This window comes from Tauraco erythrolophus, chromosome 5 (genome assembly GCF_009769465.1).
Source record: "Tauraco erythrolophus isolate bTauEry1 chromosome 5, bTauEry1.pri, whole genome shotgun sequence".
Lineage (NCBI taxonomy): Eukaryota > Metazoa > Chordata > Aves > Musophagiformes > Musophagidae > Tauraco > Tauraco erythrolophus.
The window spans coordinates 33,999,773-34,019,780 of record NC_141469.1 but is presented as its reverse complement, the minus strand read 5'-3'; the positions used below and the strand labels follow the sequence as shown (position 1 = coordinate 34,019,780).

Below are 20,008 nucleotides of genomic sequence, written 5' to 3'. Positions count from 1 at the left end.
TTTCTTGTACAGTCCTTGTATTTTAGTTAGAAACATAAGCATATCCCAGCTTGGTCATCCAAACACTTTTTAAGCAATATGCTGTGCTAATTATGTCCTCATGTACACATAGCACTGATATGCTCTTACTATTTTAAAGTCCTTAGAAAAGAATAACTTGCCCAAAAGGAATGTACTATCTGGTTTTGAATTTTGATGAATGCTGTAAGTCTCGTAATTACAATATTAAAGGATGATGTGTGTTCTTAAGGTGTCTGTTCCACCACAATATCTGATGTTGCAAAGAGAACAAACGTTTTCTGACTGATGCAGCTTTGAGTCACTGATTTGTTTTTCTCCTGTGTTTGTGACGCTTGCTTATATTGAGTATTTTTTTTAGAGAGGTTGAGAGGAGAAGAGGGATATAATACTCTGTAGTAGTGCTATAGTGAAAGTTATGCTGGAGTGGGGAGGAGAGTTTTACGTTGCTCGAATAAATTCTAGATGTCTAGATCCAAATCTGCAGTTTTGCAGTAATGTAAGAAAATTTCAGTCTCTGACTTTTTGATTTGTTTGCTTGTGATAATGAGCTTTAAACAAAGTAATAGAAGTTTGTTGCTAGTTCATAGTGCTATGTAAAGAAGGAGAGAGGAATAGCTATATTGATACTAGTATATCTAAGCTTAGCTACTTTACAAATAGTTTGGAGTACTTGGATACTATTTTTTTTCCTTCAGTTAAAAAAACAGGAAATACACATGTTCCCATTTAAGGTCAGACCTCACATCTAGACTATTGGCACTTTTGTGCGGAGTTATATGGACAAACAAGTGTTTGTTCATGATCTGAAGGACTTGGTTGTGCAGGAGGAGGCATTGAGCTGTGGGGCAGCGTAAAAGTTCAAACCTGCCTCTCTAGAGGCCATGGCAGCAGATGTAGGAGGGGGTATGGAATTGTCTTAAGGGCTGGAACTGATCCTTGAGGGTTTTTTTTGTCTGTGTGTTGAACTAACTGTAGACTAATGTATCATGTTCAGGTGCAAAGTTTTGTTCATATAGTGAGGGGACATGATGGCTAAACACATACAGCAGGTTGTCCTGGTTTTCCTTCTCTTACAGAGCTATTGTGCTCCTCAGCTACTATGTTCTGTGTCAGCATAAGCGGAGTCTACCAGCCCAACACATCCCCTTGTGTGGTGCAGTGTCTACTTTTTATGAGGAAGTTTGGATCATGAGTTGGAAGTCATGCTCCATAAATATGAAGTAGTTTTGACTGGTAAACATATTACTTCTTCCCCACAAATTCAGTTGGAGTCAACATTAGAAAGTCAGGTTTGGACTGGCTGCTGTACTTTTCAGTATTTGGCTTGACATGTTTTAGTAGCTCATTCCAGTTTGAAGTTGTTTTTTACTTTCTATTATAAGCATGCAGAAGATGTCTGGGTGTATCAGAAGAACTTCTCTGTTTTGGAAGTCAGATTTCCACTTCTCTGATCAGTGACCCTGTCAGGTCTGCGGGACAGGCACGTGCATTAGGATTCATAAAGGATGTGACAGTGACCTTACTTGAAACACCTAGTAAATGGGGAAGGGATGGGGGTGGCACTCCTATCTGAGAAAGGGAAGGGAGAGTAATCACCCCTGAGTTCAATTGAACATCAGTTGAATGTGTTCAGCTCATCAGGTTAAACTTCTTGAGCTCATCAGGTAAAGGTTGGGGTGGAAGATGGGATTGCAAAGAAAATAGAGCCTCCTTGGCCATTTCTTCAAGCATCTGCTAAGCTTTGAAGGCAGATTGCAGAGAGCATCTTCATTTTGAAAATGAGATCAGGATTGACTTGTGCAATGTTTTCTGTTTCGAGCACAGAGACATGAAGATGAGGACGCATTAAGCTGGTGTCAGTGTTGGAAGGCTTAAGTTAGGCATTTTCGTGTGGAGAAGGTTTCTTAGCATGTTGTTGCTCTTCAGATCAATGCCTGTGCTATAATACTGATACTGTAAGAATACACATGGTGCCATGGCTGATTAACTCTCATTTTCCTGCTCAGCTACTGTAGTTGAACAAAGGTGTGATTAGTTACATCTTTTTTAAAATGTTTGTATGTGCAGATAGTCTATATTGAGACACCTTCAACAGAAGGCGGAACTCATGCAAGCATGCTCAAAAAAAAAAAGAGGCTTAATAGACAGTGCATCACCTCTTTTTACTATTTGGATAAGCATCAAAAGTACTATAGTCTACTGTCAGGATGGGGCATCAGCAACACATTGTGTCACATTTGAACTACAGGGATCTCTGTCCAGATTGTTTTGTTTCACATCATGTCTGCAGCACTTCTTAAAGCTGTAAGCATTCTTAAGATCAGAAAATAAGAACTTCCTTATTTCCTCTGAGACAAATGCAGTGTGAAAAGCAACAAAGGTTGTCTTTCCAGGCATGTATGCATGCATTTTCCAATTGCTACCATGAAATTTCATGCTGTTACACAATATGGTGTGTCAACACACTTCTCCCCATCTGTAATACTGGTTGCTTGTCAGCTGATCTGTGCCAGTAACCCTATCCGGTTTTGATATTTTTTAACAAGTAATTTTTATATGGGCAGTCAAGATCAAAAGAAATACCACTTTGACATAGACTAGTGTTAAAAAAGATCCTTCTAAATTACATGACCCAAAGTCATTCGACTGTTCTGCTTTTGGAATTTCAGGGCTGTGACAAGCAGTTCTTTAATGCATCTATTCAGTACTCCAACATGGACCTGTTGTTGGATTATATCAACAAGCATTCTGATGAGTTCGGAGTGACTGTTCAGTATGCCACTGTTGGTGATTACTTCCAAGCAGTTTATAGCAGAAATCTTACATGGGAAATTCGGGACTCTCAAGACTTTCTTCCATATTCAACAGGTAATTAAGTTCAAAACTGCATAATGTCTGCCTCAAATGTACGTATTTAAAATTTTAATAAAGGGAAATTGAAAAAATGAGAACTAAGAGGAAAAACGCTGTCTCTTTATAACATTTATTTACGCTACCAGGTGTCATCAAATAGACAAGTTTATCCCAACTTATTGGCAAAGAAATATGGTAGGGCAGTGATTGGAGTATTTCTTTGGAACAGTTGGAAGCAGTGGGTAAAGAGACCCTGAAAGAAAGAGTATAGAAATAGGCAAACTTGGCAAGAAATCTAGCTTGAGGTTTTTGTTTTCCTGTCTTTGAATAACTACAATAGATTGCAAAGGAAGGCTAAGCACAAGGTGTATTCATGTATGTAATGTCATCCAGATTTTTTAATGACTTGAAGAAATGTATAGATACTGTATTCATCAGGTTCTGTTACAGTGAAAACAGTGAGCAATGAGAGAAACCCGTAGGCCTAGGCCACCTGGTTGAAATTCAGGACGATATTTCAGTGGGTGGATGAAGGCAAAAAAGACTGCATAGTATGTAACACTCTGCAAACTGGTTAGCAGACAGCAGTGATGGCAAAGGTACTTTGCAGAGGTGTACCAGCAGAACTAGTACAAGAAGTCTCTCATGACATTGGAGGAGTCTTGTCTGAACTTCCTAAAGCTGAGATCCTAGGACCCAAGACTGCTTCAAATATAGATTTTGAGTATTTGTTTCATGTTTGGACGTTTAACTTGGAATTCGTTCTTTTCTTGACCTCCCACACGTTAGCATACACAAATAACCTGTAGTTTCCTAGATGTTCTGCAGTATCAGATGTGCGTGTTATGCCTCTCCTCCTCTTTCCCAAAAATGAACTGTAGTTGTAGTAAGGACACAGTGCTCCAGAATCCAGGGAACTGAAAGGAAGCTGATAAATTGAAAGATACCTAAAAACATATGGATGCATGGCCAAATAGAGCCTTGTCCCATTATTACTGTTTAAAAGAACTGGATTATGGATCGGTTAGAGCAGAGATGGGAAATGTGACATGGAGTAATCTAAGAATGTCTGAAGGAGAAGCGAGGCAGGTAATCAAGGGACCAAGGGAATCTGAAAGCTCTTAGGGTACTTCTTTGTTAGTACAGTGGAATAGGAGTGGTTGAAGTGAAACGGTGCTGAGGATTTGATGTCCGCACTCTACATAAGTCCAGGAAAATTGGATATAATCTGATCATATGGACTGAATGCCTGTTAATACTTGTTACTTACTATCAGGAGTCCAGTTTGTGAGCTCCAAAACCAAAGCAAAAATTTTATTTTTTTTTTTTATATAAAAGCAAAGCATACTAGGTAAGAGTGACTGGTAGATTAATTTCAAAAGCATGTTCCTGGTCCAAACAAAACACTAATGACCAGTTGGAGAGGGTCCAGAGGAGGGCCACGAAGATGATAAGAGGGCTGGAGCACCTTTCCTATGAGGACAGGCTGAAAGAGTTGGGGCTCTTCAGCCTGGAGAAGAGGAGGCTCCGGGGTGACCTTATAGCGGTCTTCCAGTACCTCAAGGGGGCCTACAGGAAAGATGGGGAGAGGCTGTTCAGGAGGGCCTGTTGTGATAGGACAAGGGGTAATGGTTTTAAAATAGAGGGAGGTAGATTCAGGTTGGATATTAGGAAAAAATTTTTACCATGAGAGTTGTAGAACACTGGAACAGGTTGCCCAGAGAGGTGGTGGATGCTCCATCCCTGGAGACGTTCAAGGCCTGGTTGGATGAGGCCCTGAGCAACCTGATCTAGTTGGAGATATCCCTGTTTGTTGCAGGGGGGTTGGACTAGATGACCTTTGAAGGTCCCTTCCAGCCCTAACCATTCTATGATTCTATAATGTCTCCTAAAGACTCCTAGTCTTTTGTAGCTCTAGGAGAAAGTTGTGTCTTTTACGTTAAAGATAACAGTTTTAAGTTCTGGGAGGAGAAAAAAAAAGTGTTATAACTGAAGTCTGAAGAAGTAAAAATACTGCTTGTATTTCTGAAATTTCATAGTATGATATGACACAAATTCATTGCAGCTGCTTGTTGCTTGCTTGCTTCTTATGTGCTGCGCTGCCTTCACTTTTTAAGCAGAGCTGAAAAGTACTGCGGACATGCGAAAGAAGGCCTGCCACACTCAACATCCCTTTATTTCTTTTCCCGAGTAAATTTACCGTTTTAGGCCTCATATGGAAATATGCAGAGAGAAGACACAGCTAACTTCTCAATTCTTAAACTCATTAATTTGTTTCATTGCCTGGATTGTCATTAAAATATCATTGTTATCTTTAAAATGCCTTTCTGTGTAATTGTAGATACCACTACTTCATCACATTTTTTGACGCGGTGGATATATATCTTGGACTGTTACAACCGAAATTTAACTTATGCATTCAATATTCTGTAACGTGTGTGTTAACTTTTAAATTAATAAAAATAACTATTGCTTCCTGTGAATCATTGCATGGACTGATCTCTTACTCACTCACCTCCCTCTAGGGATCATGTCATATCTAACAACTTGCTGATAAATGCACTGCCAGTTTTAAGTGTTAATATCCTTTTACATCTGGGCTTTTACCTGTATCTTGGCATAATTTACAGGCAGTAGTTGATTGCCATTAGCTTACATAATAGCAGCACCCTCAATGTTCCAGGTGGGTGCCCACACATCGATGCGATTTCTTCCCCAAACAGCTTACTGTGCCTTGCAATTGCCGTATAGATTCGAGTGCACTTTCTCCCACATACTATTTTGCTTCTTGATGATTAATCCTCTCTCATTCTTTCTATGCCATTTCATTATGAGTCACTTACTGGGCTCAGTGTAACTTCTGACATATGCCTTGGAAACTCGAGTTTTAAGTCCCAGATAGGTATTTCCTTTTTCTACTCTGCATTCATTTTACTGTACTAGTACGCATATATGACTCCTCTGCTTGTAATCTTGAAAACTGAAATGGAATTCATTCCGTTTGAATTTGTGCCATTTTTCAGGCCAAAAAGAATTTGTCCTAGAGTTTTTGAGCAAAAGATCACATTTTCTAATTGTTACCTTTGATCCTAGGCTGATACCAGATTGCTATGGTTGCATATATGCACTTTATGAAGTGTTTTCTGCAACTTCTCTCTGCAAAAACTATTTATCAGAAGAATATTTAAAAAAAAATCCCCCCAAAGCAACAACAAAAAAACCCAACTCGCTAAGTAGAGATTTGGAGGTTTTAAAAACAAGTATTTGTTTTCCTAGTTTATGAGATACTGGACCATATTATATGCACAAATTAACTGTTGAAATACTTCCACAGACCACTTGAGGGCATTTTTTTGATGTAGTTTGAAGTGCTGCAGTAGTTTGGAGTCATCACATTGTTATTTCTACTCTGTTTAGAGGAAATGAAATTTGAGATAAATCCCTTTGACTAAAAGGGGGGAGTATAGAGAGATTGTATCGAGCAGTAACCAAGGATTGTAATCCACTTTCTTTGTTAATGAGTAATAAAATGTGCTTCAGTGAAGCTTCTAAAGCTGTTCTGTGCAGGTCCACAAAGAAGAAATTTCTGCAAACACAGGTTAACTTAGTTGATAACAGCTTTGTGTCAACACTTACATTACTAGGCCAGTAGGAAAGATTGTAGTTTTCCAAAGTGCACGTTTATGACAGTTTTTCTTTTTAGGGCTTTTGACTATTCCATTTCATGGCTGATAAGTAAACCCATACCAGGTTTCATGTGACAAGCTGTACAGTAGTGGTCTAATAAATAACAAATAAATAACTGAAATGGTATTTTGACATATATTGGATCTATTCAACTCTGAACAGAACCATTTCAAGCGTGGACTGGGTTTTATACTTCTCGGAGCACATTAAAAGGAATCGCAAGGAGAGCAAGTTCACTGCTTTATGCTGGAGAGTCCTTTTTCACACAGTATGTCCGGAAACACCCAGCAAGTTCTATTTGCAAATGTGAAGCCTTAAAGCAACTTCAGAGCCTTAGATGGGCAGTTTCAGAGGTAAAGATTGATTTATTTTTTAATTTGAATGTAAATGTTTATTGCCCAAAGGCAAAGCTTTGCTTAAGCATTTCAGCTGGAGCATCTCAAGGTTGCTTTTTTGTTTTTTAGAAATAACTTTCCCCTTTAGCAAGTCATAAGTAAACATAAAGCAATTTTTCAAAACACTGTCTTGAAACATGACTTCAGCCCCTTAGCCATGCATTCAAGACATGGTTACTGGCAAATGTTTTCTTCAGCCAGTAAGAGAGTATGCGATTTCAAACTTTGCATGTGAAATGCCTTTTCTTACTGTTAGTTTTGTTATTTACATAAATGGTTTTTAAAAATAAAACAAACTAACAAAACCTAGACCAACTGAAAACTATTGATAATCTCTACTTCTGCAAGTTAGAAGAGGAAGGACAGATTTGTTTCTTCGAAATTCAGCAGCTAAGTGATCAGCCTCATACCATTGACTGTGTACAGGCCTCAGTGCTTTTGCTTATAATAAATATTTTGTCAGCTAAGTTATTGACCAGATCTTAGTAGGAATTTTTGCTGCATTCGTGTTTTCAAGTTTTACCAAGTTTGGTAGGGTTTTTTTTCCTCTAAGTATGTAACTTTACTAATTTCTAAATATTAAAAGAGGAATATGTATAGAGAGAAATCTGTGTGCATCTTGTCTTTGACCATTTCATTCTACATATAGCGATTTGGAATAAGCAAAATGTGAATCTGTTAGTTTAGCTGTAATACCTTATTATTTTAAGTTATACATCTGAAGGTTAGTGGATCAGGTTGATAGAAATGCAAACCTGAAGTTGTTATCCTATTGTATTGTGACCTTTCAAACTGCTCTTAAATATAAGGTCCAGCACCATGATGGTATAACAGGCACAGAGTCTCCGAAGGTGAAGGACATGTACATGAATAACTTGATGTATGGAATGTTCAACGTAAAGAAGCTAATGGCTTCCATAATCTTTGACATGAACAATGCGAAGAAGAATGGAGAGGTCTATTCTTCTGTTTACAATAAAGACTCAGGAATACCAGGTATTTTTTTAACACAGCTTTCCCAGTTTTCAGGCTAACTTATGGAATCTATAAGGTTTTCCTCCAAAAAAATCAAAATTCTATGTACCGCCTAAGTTCTGTGAACTGTGGCTGGAAAATTCTGTTTGCCTTATGAGATGTGCTAGACCTGAGGCAAACTCAGATGAATTTATGAGCTCTCAGATCTCAAGCTTCTGAAACCAGGACCTTTAAACTGGTGTTAGACAGAGCCCTGCCCCAGTGCAGGTATTAGACCTCAACTATATAACGGAGGGAAGAGGTGCTGATTGGGGGTAATTGCTAAACTAACCTTACTGTGCAATGGGAGATTACGCAGTAACAAGCACAGTCACAGTTGAGAAATGTTCTTGTTACAGTGTACTGCCAGCTTGTGTAAAAAATGTAAAGAAATTTTTAAGGAATCTATTCTAAAGACTGTACATTCCATTTTATCTTTTCTTTGGAAACTTTTTAAACTGTCAAATATAAGTAGTGCTGTGGGCTGCGCAACAGACTGATTTGTTTTTTTACAGGGTTGTTTTTAGAATAGACTTCTCCTTTGATCTTCTGTATAACTCTGATAAAGTTAATACTGCGTGACAATGAGTTATAGTAAGCTGATTATTTTCACTAAATGCATTTACATTCATCTCAGGTGTCATCTCCTGAATACAGTCTCTTTTTATTGGATAAAGAATAGAAGAATAAAGCAGAAGAGGCTTTTATGAAGTACTATTAAATGTTTCCCTTTTTTCAATCATGAAGTTTTACCGTGGGGTTTTATGTTAAAATTTTGTAAGATGGTTGTACCTAGACAGGTCTCTCAAATACTTTAATATCATATTCTAAAAATACATAGTTTTAGTGACTGATAGCTTTATTTGTGTGCGTAAAGGTGCTACAGACGTTGACCAATATGTTGTTGTCTATAATCCACTGGCATGGAACATCACTACTTTGGTCACGGTTTCTGTCAGCCACTTGACAATGAGCGTTTATGATGAACTGGGACATTCTGTACCAGCACAGGTACTTCAACTTTGTTTCTTTCTGTTGCTTTTCTGTTGCAGGGCTTCCTGCTCTTCTAGTGTGTTTGATTTGTCCATTGCATGCCTGCTGTGTGTGACCTGGCACTTCTTATCTTGCTTTTCTTTCTATAAAAAAAACACTGTTTCCAATAAAGCCTTTTCAGTTGAAGCCCTGCCCTACAATTGACAGACCTGTTTGTACAATTGGCAGATTGCCTTGTGGAGGAGAAGAGATTTAAGAAATGTGGGTCTTTAAGCCCAAAAGAAACTGGGGACAGTCAGTTGCCATATGACATATCGTTCTGTCATAGCCAAGCTCCAAGGCAAGGCCAACTGTTCCCTGGGAGAGAAGAAAGTGGCCTCAAGTGAAAGCTAGCACTAGCCTTTCTCAGGAGCACATGCTGTAGAGAGTGCGTCATCATCAATGACTTGATAAACTTATAGGACTGCCTCCTGCATGTAAGGCTTGAAGAGGTGCGACACAATTCCAGGTGCTCCCCTCTGTCCCCAAGATGCCAGATAACAAGTTCTGCAATCTGGACAGTGTTTCTATTATCTGTGGCCTGTGGCACCTATGGTCAGGTAGTGATAATGATACACAACAGCTGTCTCCTGTCCCCGCATAGATACGTGACGATGGTGTAAGACTATACTGCCTTTATCTGGAAGCCATCAGTCTCTTGAGTTGGAACATGGTCATGCTTACCTGTCAGCCATTTGCCTCCCAGAAGTCCCACCGTCTCAATTACTTTAGGGTTATAAGATACAAGGAGGAGATTGACATGTATTTAAAGCATTTATTTCAGGATTTAGTATGACTTGAAGTCAAGCTGTCGTTCTTTATTTAAAAAATACAAAATTCTCTGTTCTAGAGTTGGTCTGTACTCTCTTTTGCTAGAAGTTACCCATAGATGCATGTGGATAGTCACTTGAGGCTAAATGAAATCTCTTTACCACTAATGAGAAGGTGGTTTGGGGTCTTTTCCTCACAGTATGTATTGTTCAAAAGTATATTCATATCACACACTCCTTCCTTCTAAGAGAAAGAAATGTTTAGCTCAGAACCCTGATGTGAGTATGTGGCTGAGAGGACGTGAGGCTTGGCAAGCGCTCTGCCGCCTTCTGCACCGCACGTGGGAGTTGTACAGTGAAGGGAGAGAATGGGAGTGGGCCCTGTTGATGCCACAAAGGTTAGGAGGTCTGTAGTGTCAGTGACTGGACATATGCCAGTCCGCAGTGTGAAGGTACAGACAATTTGCTTTATTTTCTTTATTTTTCATAACATGACTTCTTTGTCCATGTAATCTGTACAGTATTTCTCTATTCCCGTTTTCTTGCCCCAAACCAAAAGTAATACTGAATTCTATAACATTAATGGGCAGGATACATGTAGTTGAAAGATGATTAAAAACTGTTGTTTAAGGTATTTTGATATTAAGTAACGCTGGTAGTTCTGTTTACTGTTCAAAAGTATGCCACATGCTTCCTCCTCCGTCTCTGTGTGCCTTTCTTAAGGTGAGGGCACATCTGGGTGCTTCCTCCTCTTGCATGAGTTTTCTCATACTTGCACTACACATCACTCTTATGTTTCAGTCTCTTTTCTGGCATTTGACTGATTCGTTTAATTTGTGATTATTTCTGCTCATGTAGACGTTTCGCAATGCGATCGTAAATCAAGATCTACTATTCCAGGTTCACAATAAAATAAGATCTAACTTTGTAACTTGCTTAGTGACCTCTTTCCTTCACAGAAAGACTAAGCTAAATCCAAGTTCATGAAACTCACAGTTAAAAGCAACACGGATCTACATTATAATTGAGAATTATAAGAATGGCATGTTTAGAAACTTACTTTTAAAGTAGTAGTTAATTTTTGTAATTTAAGGTTTACAACGCATGAAGATAGTTGCCTTGCTAATTAATTTTCTGTAATGGAGCATTGTTGCTCCATTACATACATGTTAACATACAGGTTCAAAGCTCGGCGGAGTCCCATTCTACCTATGATCTCTATATTCTAGTTGAAATAAGCGGTCTGAGCTACAGAAAATACAATGTTAAACCCTTGAATGGTAAGCAGTCTGCATTTGTTGGAAGATCAGTCAAGTACAAGCGAAAAGATGTAACTCATGCAGATCAACAAAGTCGACAGTTGCTTCCTGTGGTTAACAACTGCTACCAGGTCTTGTTTGACCAAAACACAAACCTAATGCACAGCATTACAGAGAGGTGAGATTGCCTGCCTGTTTTTAATAATGTTTCAGATTCCGTAAAACCCTTTGTGAAAGTATTGTGTGCCTTATTTCTGAGACTTAAGTAAAAGAATGTTCTTTGCAGTTACTCTGTTTTCCTTCAGTTCACATGTCCTCCTTTCTTCAAGGAACATCAACACTAGCCTAGGTGTGATTCCGTGCTATTTCTCTAACGTTGCCCTGTTTAACCATGCAGTCGGTCTAAGATGACGTATCACAGAATGAACTAGTAGATGAGCAGAATCTTGCTGTACTTCAGTTCTAAAGAGGACTATGAATTTGTATTTGTAGTAAAAATAAATAAGTAAGCACATACGCTCTGGCTGTACAATGACCTTTAAGTAATAAAGCAAGAACTTTCTCTTGCTAATCAGTAGTGGTTTGCAAGTCCCATATCATTATTTCTGTGGTAGGAAACTTCAAAACTTCTTGAAAGGAAACATTTAGCTAAGGAAATTCTATTTAAGCAGGCAAATAAAAGCAAAGACCAGTCAAGGTTGAGGTGAGATTTGTTTTGCTCCTCAGTCGTTATAGTTTGTACACTGCTGTATTAACACTAGCTAAAATCGTTGGCAGTTTAAATTTGTATGCCAGACTAAGTGATTTTTCCTGTTTTGCCAACAAGGCTCCAAAAGAGGAGCAGAGCAGATAGCTGAGGGCAATAGCATCTTAAATTGTCTTCATAGGACTTTCCAAAGACTGTGATATGGAGTCATGAATAGCTAAACTGCAAGCTTCAGGGGAGAAAGGAAGAAACGAAGTAGGTACTAAGCGAGTGTAAATTTGCTATCCTGTTGCCATTATATTCGTTACCAATGTCAAAAATGGAAAGTTGCATCATGCTCATTTACCTAGCTACAGAGTCAGTTAAACCTGATTATTCATCGATATGGTGCATTGAGATGCATACCTCACTTTCATGCAATGAGTGGTTTTTGATCCTGTAGCAACTCTCACGTCAAAACAACAAGCTGATGTAGATGTTATTTCTGTCTTAAGATGTTTCTGTTTTACAATAATATAAAATTATATAGAAATTCCATTTATTTACACACTGACAGATGTCTTGACAGGAAGCACTGTAATTCTTTGCTGTCCTCATTTCCTAAATCTTATGAAATTAGTTATTCACTTGAGGAAATAGATGATTTTTTTCAGTTTTTTTTTTCAGATCAGGTTTTTTTTCCTTACATTCCCAGCTTCATTCCTGTTGCGGTTCAGATTTGCATCTATTATGTACAAAATGTGTTTGTAAGTAATAGAAATTTTCCTCTTCTGTGAATTCACAGGGAGACTAACCAGACTGTTCAGATGACCCAGGAGTTTCTTGAATACCATGCAAATGGAGACGTGACGAAAGGGCCCATTTCAGATAACTACTTATTTGCCCCAAATGCTTCAGCTGTTCCAGTATCAAAAGCAGTGGAATTGGAAGTGGTTTTTGGAAGCTTGGTGACAGAAATACGGCAGTATTTCTACAGGTACAACACCATTACAGCTTCATTTCACTGAAATGTTTAGTTCTCTGTAGATGTGTATGAGATTAATTCTGTATAGTTAGTCCTAAACAGTGAGTTCTGTGTACTGTTTAGGATTTAAAAGATGCATGCATCTGCTAAATGTAGTGCTGAGGAAGCACCTCCTTTAAATAGCACATATTGCTGCAGGAAGGGAGGTGAAGTTTGTTCAGAGTTATTTTCTGTGGTTTGTTTTATAGTGCAACTTCTATTGGGTCCTGTTTCTATACAATTCAGTGAAAAATTGCACCTAACATCTTCTTACAAGAGTGGAATTTGGACATAATAGTTTATTTTTATACCTGTGAATATCTTCCTTACAAGCGAATTAGAGAAAGGAGAAGTGAATCCTACACAAGCACACTCTGCCCCCTGATGAACTAGCTAATTTCTGTGTTAAAATTTATTAGTCTATAACCCCTTCACACTCTTTTAAATCTGGTTATTTGATTGAAGCCTTTTGCATTACATGGCATTGTATGAGGATTATAGTTGAGAAAGACCTTTGGAAAACAGCAGAATTCTTGCATCAAAATTAATGTTGCCCAGATTGAAAAAATACATGTATTCTGTAGAATGTAAATGTGTTGCTTACGGAGTCATAATTATTTTAAAGTTTTTGTTATTTTTGAGAAAATCCGAGCCTCTCTAATCAAATGAAGAGTCCTCTTTACACTTGCAACACTAAAGAAAATTTACTCCAGAAATTTTGTAGGGTGTCATTTACAGAAAATTGTAGGGTGTTGTTTACTCCAGCTGAATATCTGTACATTTGAAAATTAAATTGAAATTAAAATAATTGTACAGGTACATGAAATACATAGAAAACAGACAAGAAAGTTATCTATGTGTAGGATGACATCATGAATGATTTGCAAGTCTTGACGTAACTGATCAAGTGCTCCGCTTTATAAACTCTGCATATATTCCTCTCGTTTTTATAGTAATGTCACTGCTCAGGATTACATATATGCAGTATATACCAGGATGTATACAGTACCAGAAGGCTACGATGGGAAGCTACTTTGCCATAGGATAGAGCAAGAATACAGCGTTGGGCCTTTGGAATTAAATCGTGAAGCAGTTTTAAGGACAAGCACAAATTTGAACACCAGGCAGCTACTCTACACTGACAGCAATGGATATCAGGTTCAGAAAAGACCATTCAAGGCATATGTGAATAACACAGTGGCTCGGGTAGGCACAAAGGTGTAATCCAAAGTCAATTGTGTCTTATCTTCGTTCTCCATTACTGTTACCGAAGTTAATATTATCACTGCGTGATTTACTGCGTGTTTTCAGAACTATTATCCTATGGTCCAGACTGCCTACATTGAAGATGATGCCACAAGGTTGATGCTGCTTGCAGAAAGAGCTCATGGTGTCTCAAGTCAAGGAAATGGACAAGTGGAGGTAACATAAAAATATTTTTTTTTCCTAGGAGAGCATAATTTCATGGCTGCTGATAGTTTACGTAAAGCCTGGTGGCTGATTACTGTTGTGACATTTACCTTTCCCGTACAGGTCATGCTTCACAGGAGACTATGGAACAACCTTCAGTGGGACCTGAATTACAATCTCACTTTGAATGACTCTTCAGTGGTTCGCCCTGTGATTTGGCTTATTTTAGGAACGAAGGCTGTCACCAATATTTTGTATCGGACAAGTGGACTGGTGTTAGAACACAGGCCAGTAGTAATGTTTGGAGCATTAGCAGGTAACTTATTCCATCTCCTGTGCTATCCTTAGCATCTGAATGGCTTCTTTATTTTGCTCTGATTTATGCTGTTAAGTTTGTAAATGCAGACTTCAAGCCTCCTGTGTGGCAAAGTTAGTATACAGTGAGTTAGGAGGCAGATTTGGAGCCTGCTAATTACTTTGCATTAATTTCAAACATGAATGTTATCCAAGTGTATGAAATGTTCCTCTTGTTATGTAATTATCTCTACTTTCAAAGGATAATAAATTTTAAAGCATCCAATGACAACAAAATGTCCACTCAGGGAATTAGTGCAAAGTAGCTAGTGCACCATATATCAGCTTCCTGAATGCTGAGTCCTTAATGACCATTTCTGAGTTATTCTTTTAAAAATATTTGTTTGACTTATTAACTAACACTGAAGCCTGGTAATGGAATACTCAACTCAAGCTGCAGTGAAATGAGGTTTATGGAAAGCTCTAACTGCTCCAGCAGTTAAAATCGTGCTGCACGCTGCTTTGTATCTCAGAAGGCCTTGGAGGGGAAAGCATAGCATCTGCTTTGCATCTGTTGGCAGGAAAAAAAAAAAAATCTCTTTACTCTTCTACAATACCCTAGCCAGGCTTACGTGTCTGATGCATGTTTGATGTCTTTTCTGTTTCATTTTGCGTGGAGGAGATAAACCAAAGCTACCTGGCCAACTCCAGCAGAATTCAGTTCATGGTTCACCTGTAACTGTCCCACCTAATCTTCATCTCCAGACTCTGAGCATTCCAGGGTGGAGGTACAGCTCTAATCACACAGAGCAGGTCCACAGTGTCCACATGGGTAGGTGCTCTCAAAAGGGTGGCTGAATGTTACGCTTAAAGAACATGGCTTTCTTTTCTTTCTGTCTTCTATGCTTAGTACTTTTATTTATTCCAAGTGTTAAATTCCTCTGTCAAGAAAGTTAATTGTACTGTATGATTGCTCTACTCAAATAGTAAAATATTTCTCCTGCATGAGTTCATTATGCCTGTTGGTGTCATTCCTGTCAACAGTGGGAGTTGAGAGTATTTCTTGCTGTTAGTCCTATTGCTAATTTTGCAAAAAGGGAATTAAATTCAAATCATGAGTGTAAAGCTTACAAAAAAAAAAAAAAAAATTTGAAGAATTGGTTTAATTTTTAAAGTAAGAAAATGTTTGCATTTTATTTTCTCTTAAAGGTAAACAGAAGCAAGGTGATGCAGACTTCAGTCGTGTCCTGCTAAGAATTAGGCACTTGTATGAAGTTGGAGAGCATCCTGTGCTGTCTAAACCTGTGATGGTAAATCTGAAGGTAAATTTAATCCTTTGAGACAGAATTCCACTTGGGGAGTTTTTGTTCCAGAGACGACTGGTTCTGGAATGAAACATCCTGTGTACTAGAGACTCCACAAAAGATGGATATGAAAATATTACTATAACTTCAACTTCAGAGGGAAGCAGGTCTTATTTTTACTCAGCTTTGCAACACAGAAGCCGTTACTTCAGATGAAGTTGCCATAGGCACAGCATGAAGATCTGCATAAATACCTGTAGGGCTGGTTCTCTTGAGGTCTTGGTTGTATAACGCTTCCTGCAGTACCTTAACCAGTGCAGAGGCTGAGACTCTGTTTTGCTGTTTCTTTAGTTATTGCAAGTTGCACCTATAGTTAATGAAATGTGGAGAAGATTAATGGAAACAAACTTTTTTTTTTTCTTGTATAGTTTATTTCTGCAAGTTGTTGAAACTTTGGTCACTTCTATCATGTACTGTATGTTTTCAGTTTCTTGTTTATTTGATCTTTCATACAGAAGTAGATTATTTTATAATACATGGCAGGAGCTTATTGTTTTAAAATATGAAATTTTTATTGTTACAATAGAAACGTGGGGAACAAGGTGTAGGGTTCTCTGGTTTGTTTTAAAAAGTGCAGTGTGAGTTTCAGCTCTTGAATGGAGAGACTAGTAGGCTCTGAACTTTGCTACAACACAGAGGAAGCTCTCAGCACCTCAGCTTCTTAGTTTGACACCTGGTGAATTTATAGGTGCCCTTATGTTACATGGTCTAGCAGATTTTAAAGTCTCTACTGCTCTGCTTAACAGATCAATGCTAGAGATGAAAGTTCTACTCGGTCTAACTGTGTGCTACACCGGTGAGTGTGATGCTATTTTCAGTAAACTGTGGTTTGTTTCCTTATGTTTTCTTTACTCACAGTCTTTGCTAAAGGGATTAGGATCAGTGATGCTAGTGGAAGAGCGATCACTCACAGGCACCTGGGATGTAAACACTTTGAAGCGGTGGAAATGGAAGACTGCACAATATTCACACAAAGGTAGGTGGATTGAGGTGGTTGGTGTCTGTGTTGTTGTTGACTATTGAAGCTTGACGAAGGGTCTAATTAAAAATATAAAAACATTTGCAAGATTAAAAATGTAATGTTCTTCTGTATGGCAGACCTAGTATCTGGCAGAACCTGTGAGCAGTAACATTTAGCAAAGATTCCCTGCAAGTACTAGACTGCTGTATTTCTCTGATGGCTTGTTTTTCCTAGAAGTGTTAAAAAGCTTGAAATCTTTCTGGAGTTATCTTTGTCCAGATAGAAATGGCTACTTTATGAACTCACACTTGTGACACCGACTGATTTTGTTAAATGCTGATGAGTTGCGTTAATCTAAGCTTAACCCTGTGCTGCAGAAAAAGAGACAGCTGCAGTTAAAAATCCCCATTGTAATCAGCTTAGAGATCTGTGTGGATATGATTCAAGTTAGGGCTGACACTCAAGTCAGATGCTCTGGGTGACCTCGTTTCATTTCTCATTCCAGTTAGTTGCTTGGACATTGTCCTTACTGTCACTTAGATCCATATATGTGCCTTTTAAAAAGCTCGCGGAGGTTTTGGGCTGGGCTAGGTGGGAATTTAGAGCTCTGCTAGACCTGCAGCTACGAACTTGGTTGTTTACTCATGATGAAGGAAAAGGTGCATGACTGGAGAGTCGTTCACATTTTATGTGTGAGTCAGCGTGTGAAAAGTAGATGGATTGTTGTATATTTTGATATTGTGGATGAGTGCATCTTAGGCTCCATACTACTTATAGATTTAAGGAGGAGAATCTACTCAAACACCAGCTTTCAAGGAATGGATGAGTTAACACTGTTGAGATAGAATAATATGTACATTTGAGTAAAGCTTCTTGAATAGATTACCAACATCTTTGTGTTTTACAGGATTCTCCAACAGTACAGAGATATCAGAAAACTGTACAGTAACTGTTCACCCAAAGGAAATAAGGACCTTCTTTGTATACTTTCAAAGTCAGTAAAGTGTGACATTGTATTTCAGGAGTGAATATGTAATAGCTTCCAATTTTTGTTCCAAGACATGAGTGATGATCTTGAAAAACATTCTACTGCTGTGAAAGCAATAGTCATTTTGGAATAAACTCTAAATTTAATTAAACTGTTGGCCTGAGTTGTGGATATTTTTGTTGATTAATTATTTACAACTCTTTTTTGTTTTTCTGAAACGTGTTCATTTCGAAAATACAGAAATGACTTCGGTGTTGCAGCGCAAGTATGTTGAACATTTTCGTACTTGCTGTGGGTGGTTTTAAAGCAATTGCTTCTATGATGCTTCACTGTGGAGCACTGACAAAGTCATATTAGTCCTACAGTCTTGAATTGTCTTTCTAATTAGTGGTGATCTCAAGAGTCTTTTCTTAGGGTTTTTATTGTTACAGGAGATTACTTCCAAATCACAGAACAGTGATTTGCAAAATGACGTTCCGTTTCATGCAAGGAGGTATGCCTGTCATGTGTTTCGGTTACTGTGCCCTTTGGGCAGCAACTGCAAAGTTTCTGCTTTGATGTAAACTGAAATTGAATGTACTGTTTGTATTCCTTTTCACTATGTTAATTTAAACTTTGTCTCTTAAGATTCAGATCTGACTGGCTTTGCTTCACAGTATCCCAGTCCTGGATGTTCAGTCTTGTGTTCTGGAGCTAGTCTGTCAACAGAAGGTGTATTCTCACGTGGCCAGTAACTCACTCATACCTAACCTGACGCAGGAACACTGTTCTTATGGCACTATGAACTTTCATACTTCTCAGGCTCAACAAATGTGCACGGGGGTAGCAGGAAATGTTTCATTAGCATCAAGTGGAAGATAATTATGGAGGACAGGGTGACTGTCATGAGGATGGAGCCAGGCTCTTCTCAGTGGCATCGAATGATAGGACAAGGGGAAATGGGTATAAGCTGGAACATAGGAGGTTCCACTTAAACATGAGGAAGTTCTTCATAGTAAGGGTAACAGAACACTGGAACAGGCTGCCCAGAGAGGTTGTGGAGTCTCCTTCTCTGGAGATGTTCAAAACCCACCTGGACGCGTTCTTGTGTGATCTAATCTAGGTGGTCCTGCTCTGGCAGGGGGATTGGACTAGATGATCCTTTGAGGTCCCTTCTGATCCCTAATATTCTGTGATTCTGTGACTGTGTTTAGGATCCAACTGGCAGTAAGTGTGAATTCTAAGCTGATCTGATTGAGCAGCAGCAAAAGAAAACTTGGACAGTGGCTAGCTTTCCTAAGAGCTGGTATAGATTTATGTCAAAAGAAAACTTGCATTTTTCTGTTTTTCTTCTCAACTCTAAACAATGTGGAGCTGTAGAATCTGATTCTGTTCACGTGCCATTGGACATCTCTACTTTTTCTACTTATTCACCATGGAAATGCACATAGCTGAGATGAGAATCAAGTCAGTCACTTGACTGCAGTGGTAATGATGAATTATGCTTGGTGCAACACTGTACAAAACTGTATTTCTGACCAGAGAAACTTAAAACCGAGAGAGGAAATATAGAGATTTAAAAGAGGAAAATAAGTGCCTTTTCAATCAATTAGTAAATAAAGATCTAGAATAATGTAAAAATGACATTTTACTGTGGTAATTGTTCTGATTTACTTTAGCTGTTCAGCAGTGATTTCCTCCATGTGGAGACACTGTTCAAGAACAAAGGAAACGGAGTGAAAAGTGCTCTCCCAGAATAGCTATTGTGAAGTAGTTACGCTGGAAGAGCTGCACTGGTCAATTTTTCTGTGCAGACAGCCTGTATATACTAACTGGTTGCATCTCATTAAAATCACCACAGAAACTGCCACATTCACTTACTGGATGAAGGAAGTTGTTTCATATTTTCTATTGGTTATTTTTCATACTCAGCTATAAATATTTAGTGATAGGCCAATCTAACCTGCCTTGCTGCAGTGAAAGCCATTTTCCTGCAACATTAAGCCCAAAGGGGAATTATATAGCACTGTAACCAGGATGCGGTAAAGCATCATGGCAGCTATTTTTCGTTTTGTTTTGTTTATGTATTTGGGAAATGAAATGCATTCTGCTAAGTCATTTTCCTTGCTTGTACATCTTTTCTCATTCCCTGCTTGGTTATGCCATGTAGTGTAATGGGTATACAGTGTAGGTTACACGGTGGTATGATTACAACTCATGTTTTTGTGACAGAAGTGGTATTCACTAATGCACGTACCGGTAAAAGCAAATC

The 20,008-nt window shown here is 38.4% G+C and overlaps 1 protein-coding gene across 1 annotated transcript in view; it reads left to right on the top strand.

The window, feature by feature from the left end:
* Positions 1-17,882, top strand: part of MAN2B2 (mannosidase alpha class 2B member 2) — a 30,856-nt gene extending 12,974 nt beyond the window's left edge. Inside the window, exons 7-19 of the mRNA XM_086612027.1 lie at positions 2,691-2,889; positions 6,724-6,914; positions 7,766-7,952; positions 8,848-8,981; positions 10,953-11,209; positions 12,522-12,713; positions 13,694-13,946; positions 14,052-14,162; positions 14,274-14,466; positions 15,124-15,276; positions 15,654-15,766; positions 16,667-16,784; positions 17,677-17,882. Coding sequence (XP_086468153.1) covers positions 2,691-2,889; positions 6,724-6,914; positions 7,766-7,952; positions 8,848-8,981; positions 10,953-11,209; positions 12,522-12,713; positions 13,694-13,946; positions 14,052-14,162; positions 14,274-14,466; positions 15,124-15,276; positions 15,654-15,766; positions 16,667-16,784; positions 17,677-17,771 — 2,196 coding nt within the window. The 3' untranslated portion in view covers positions 17,772-17,882. The remainder of the gene's footprint in view (positions 1-2,690; positions 2,890-6,723; positions 6,915-7,765; positions 7,953-8,847; positions 8,982-10,952; positions 11,210-12,521; positions 12,714-13,693; positions 13,947-14,051; positions 14,163-14,273; positions 14,467-15,123; positions 15,277-15,653; positions 15,767-16,666; positions 16,785-17,676) is intronic.
* Positions 17,883-20,008: the final 2,126 nt, after the last annotated feature.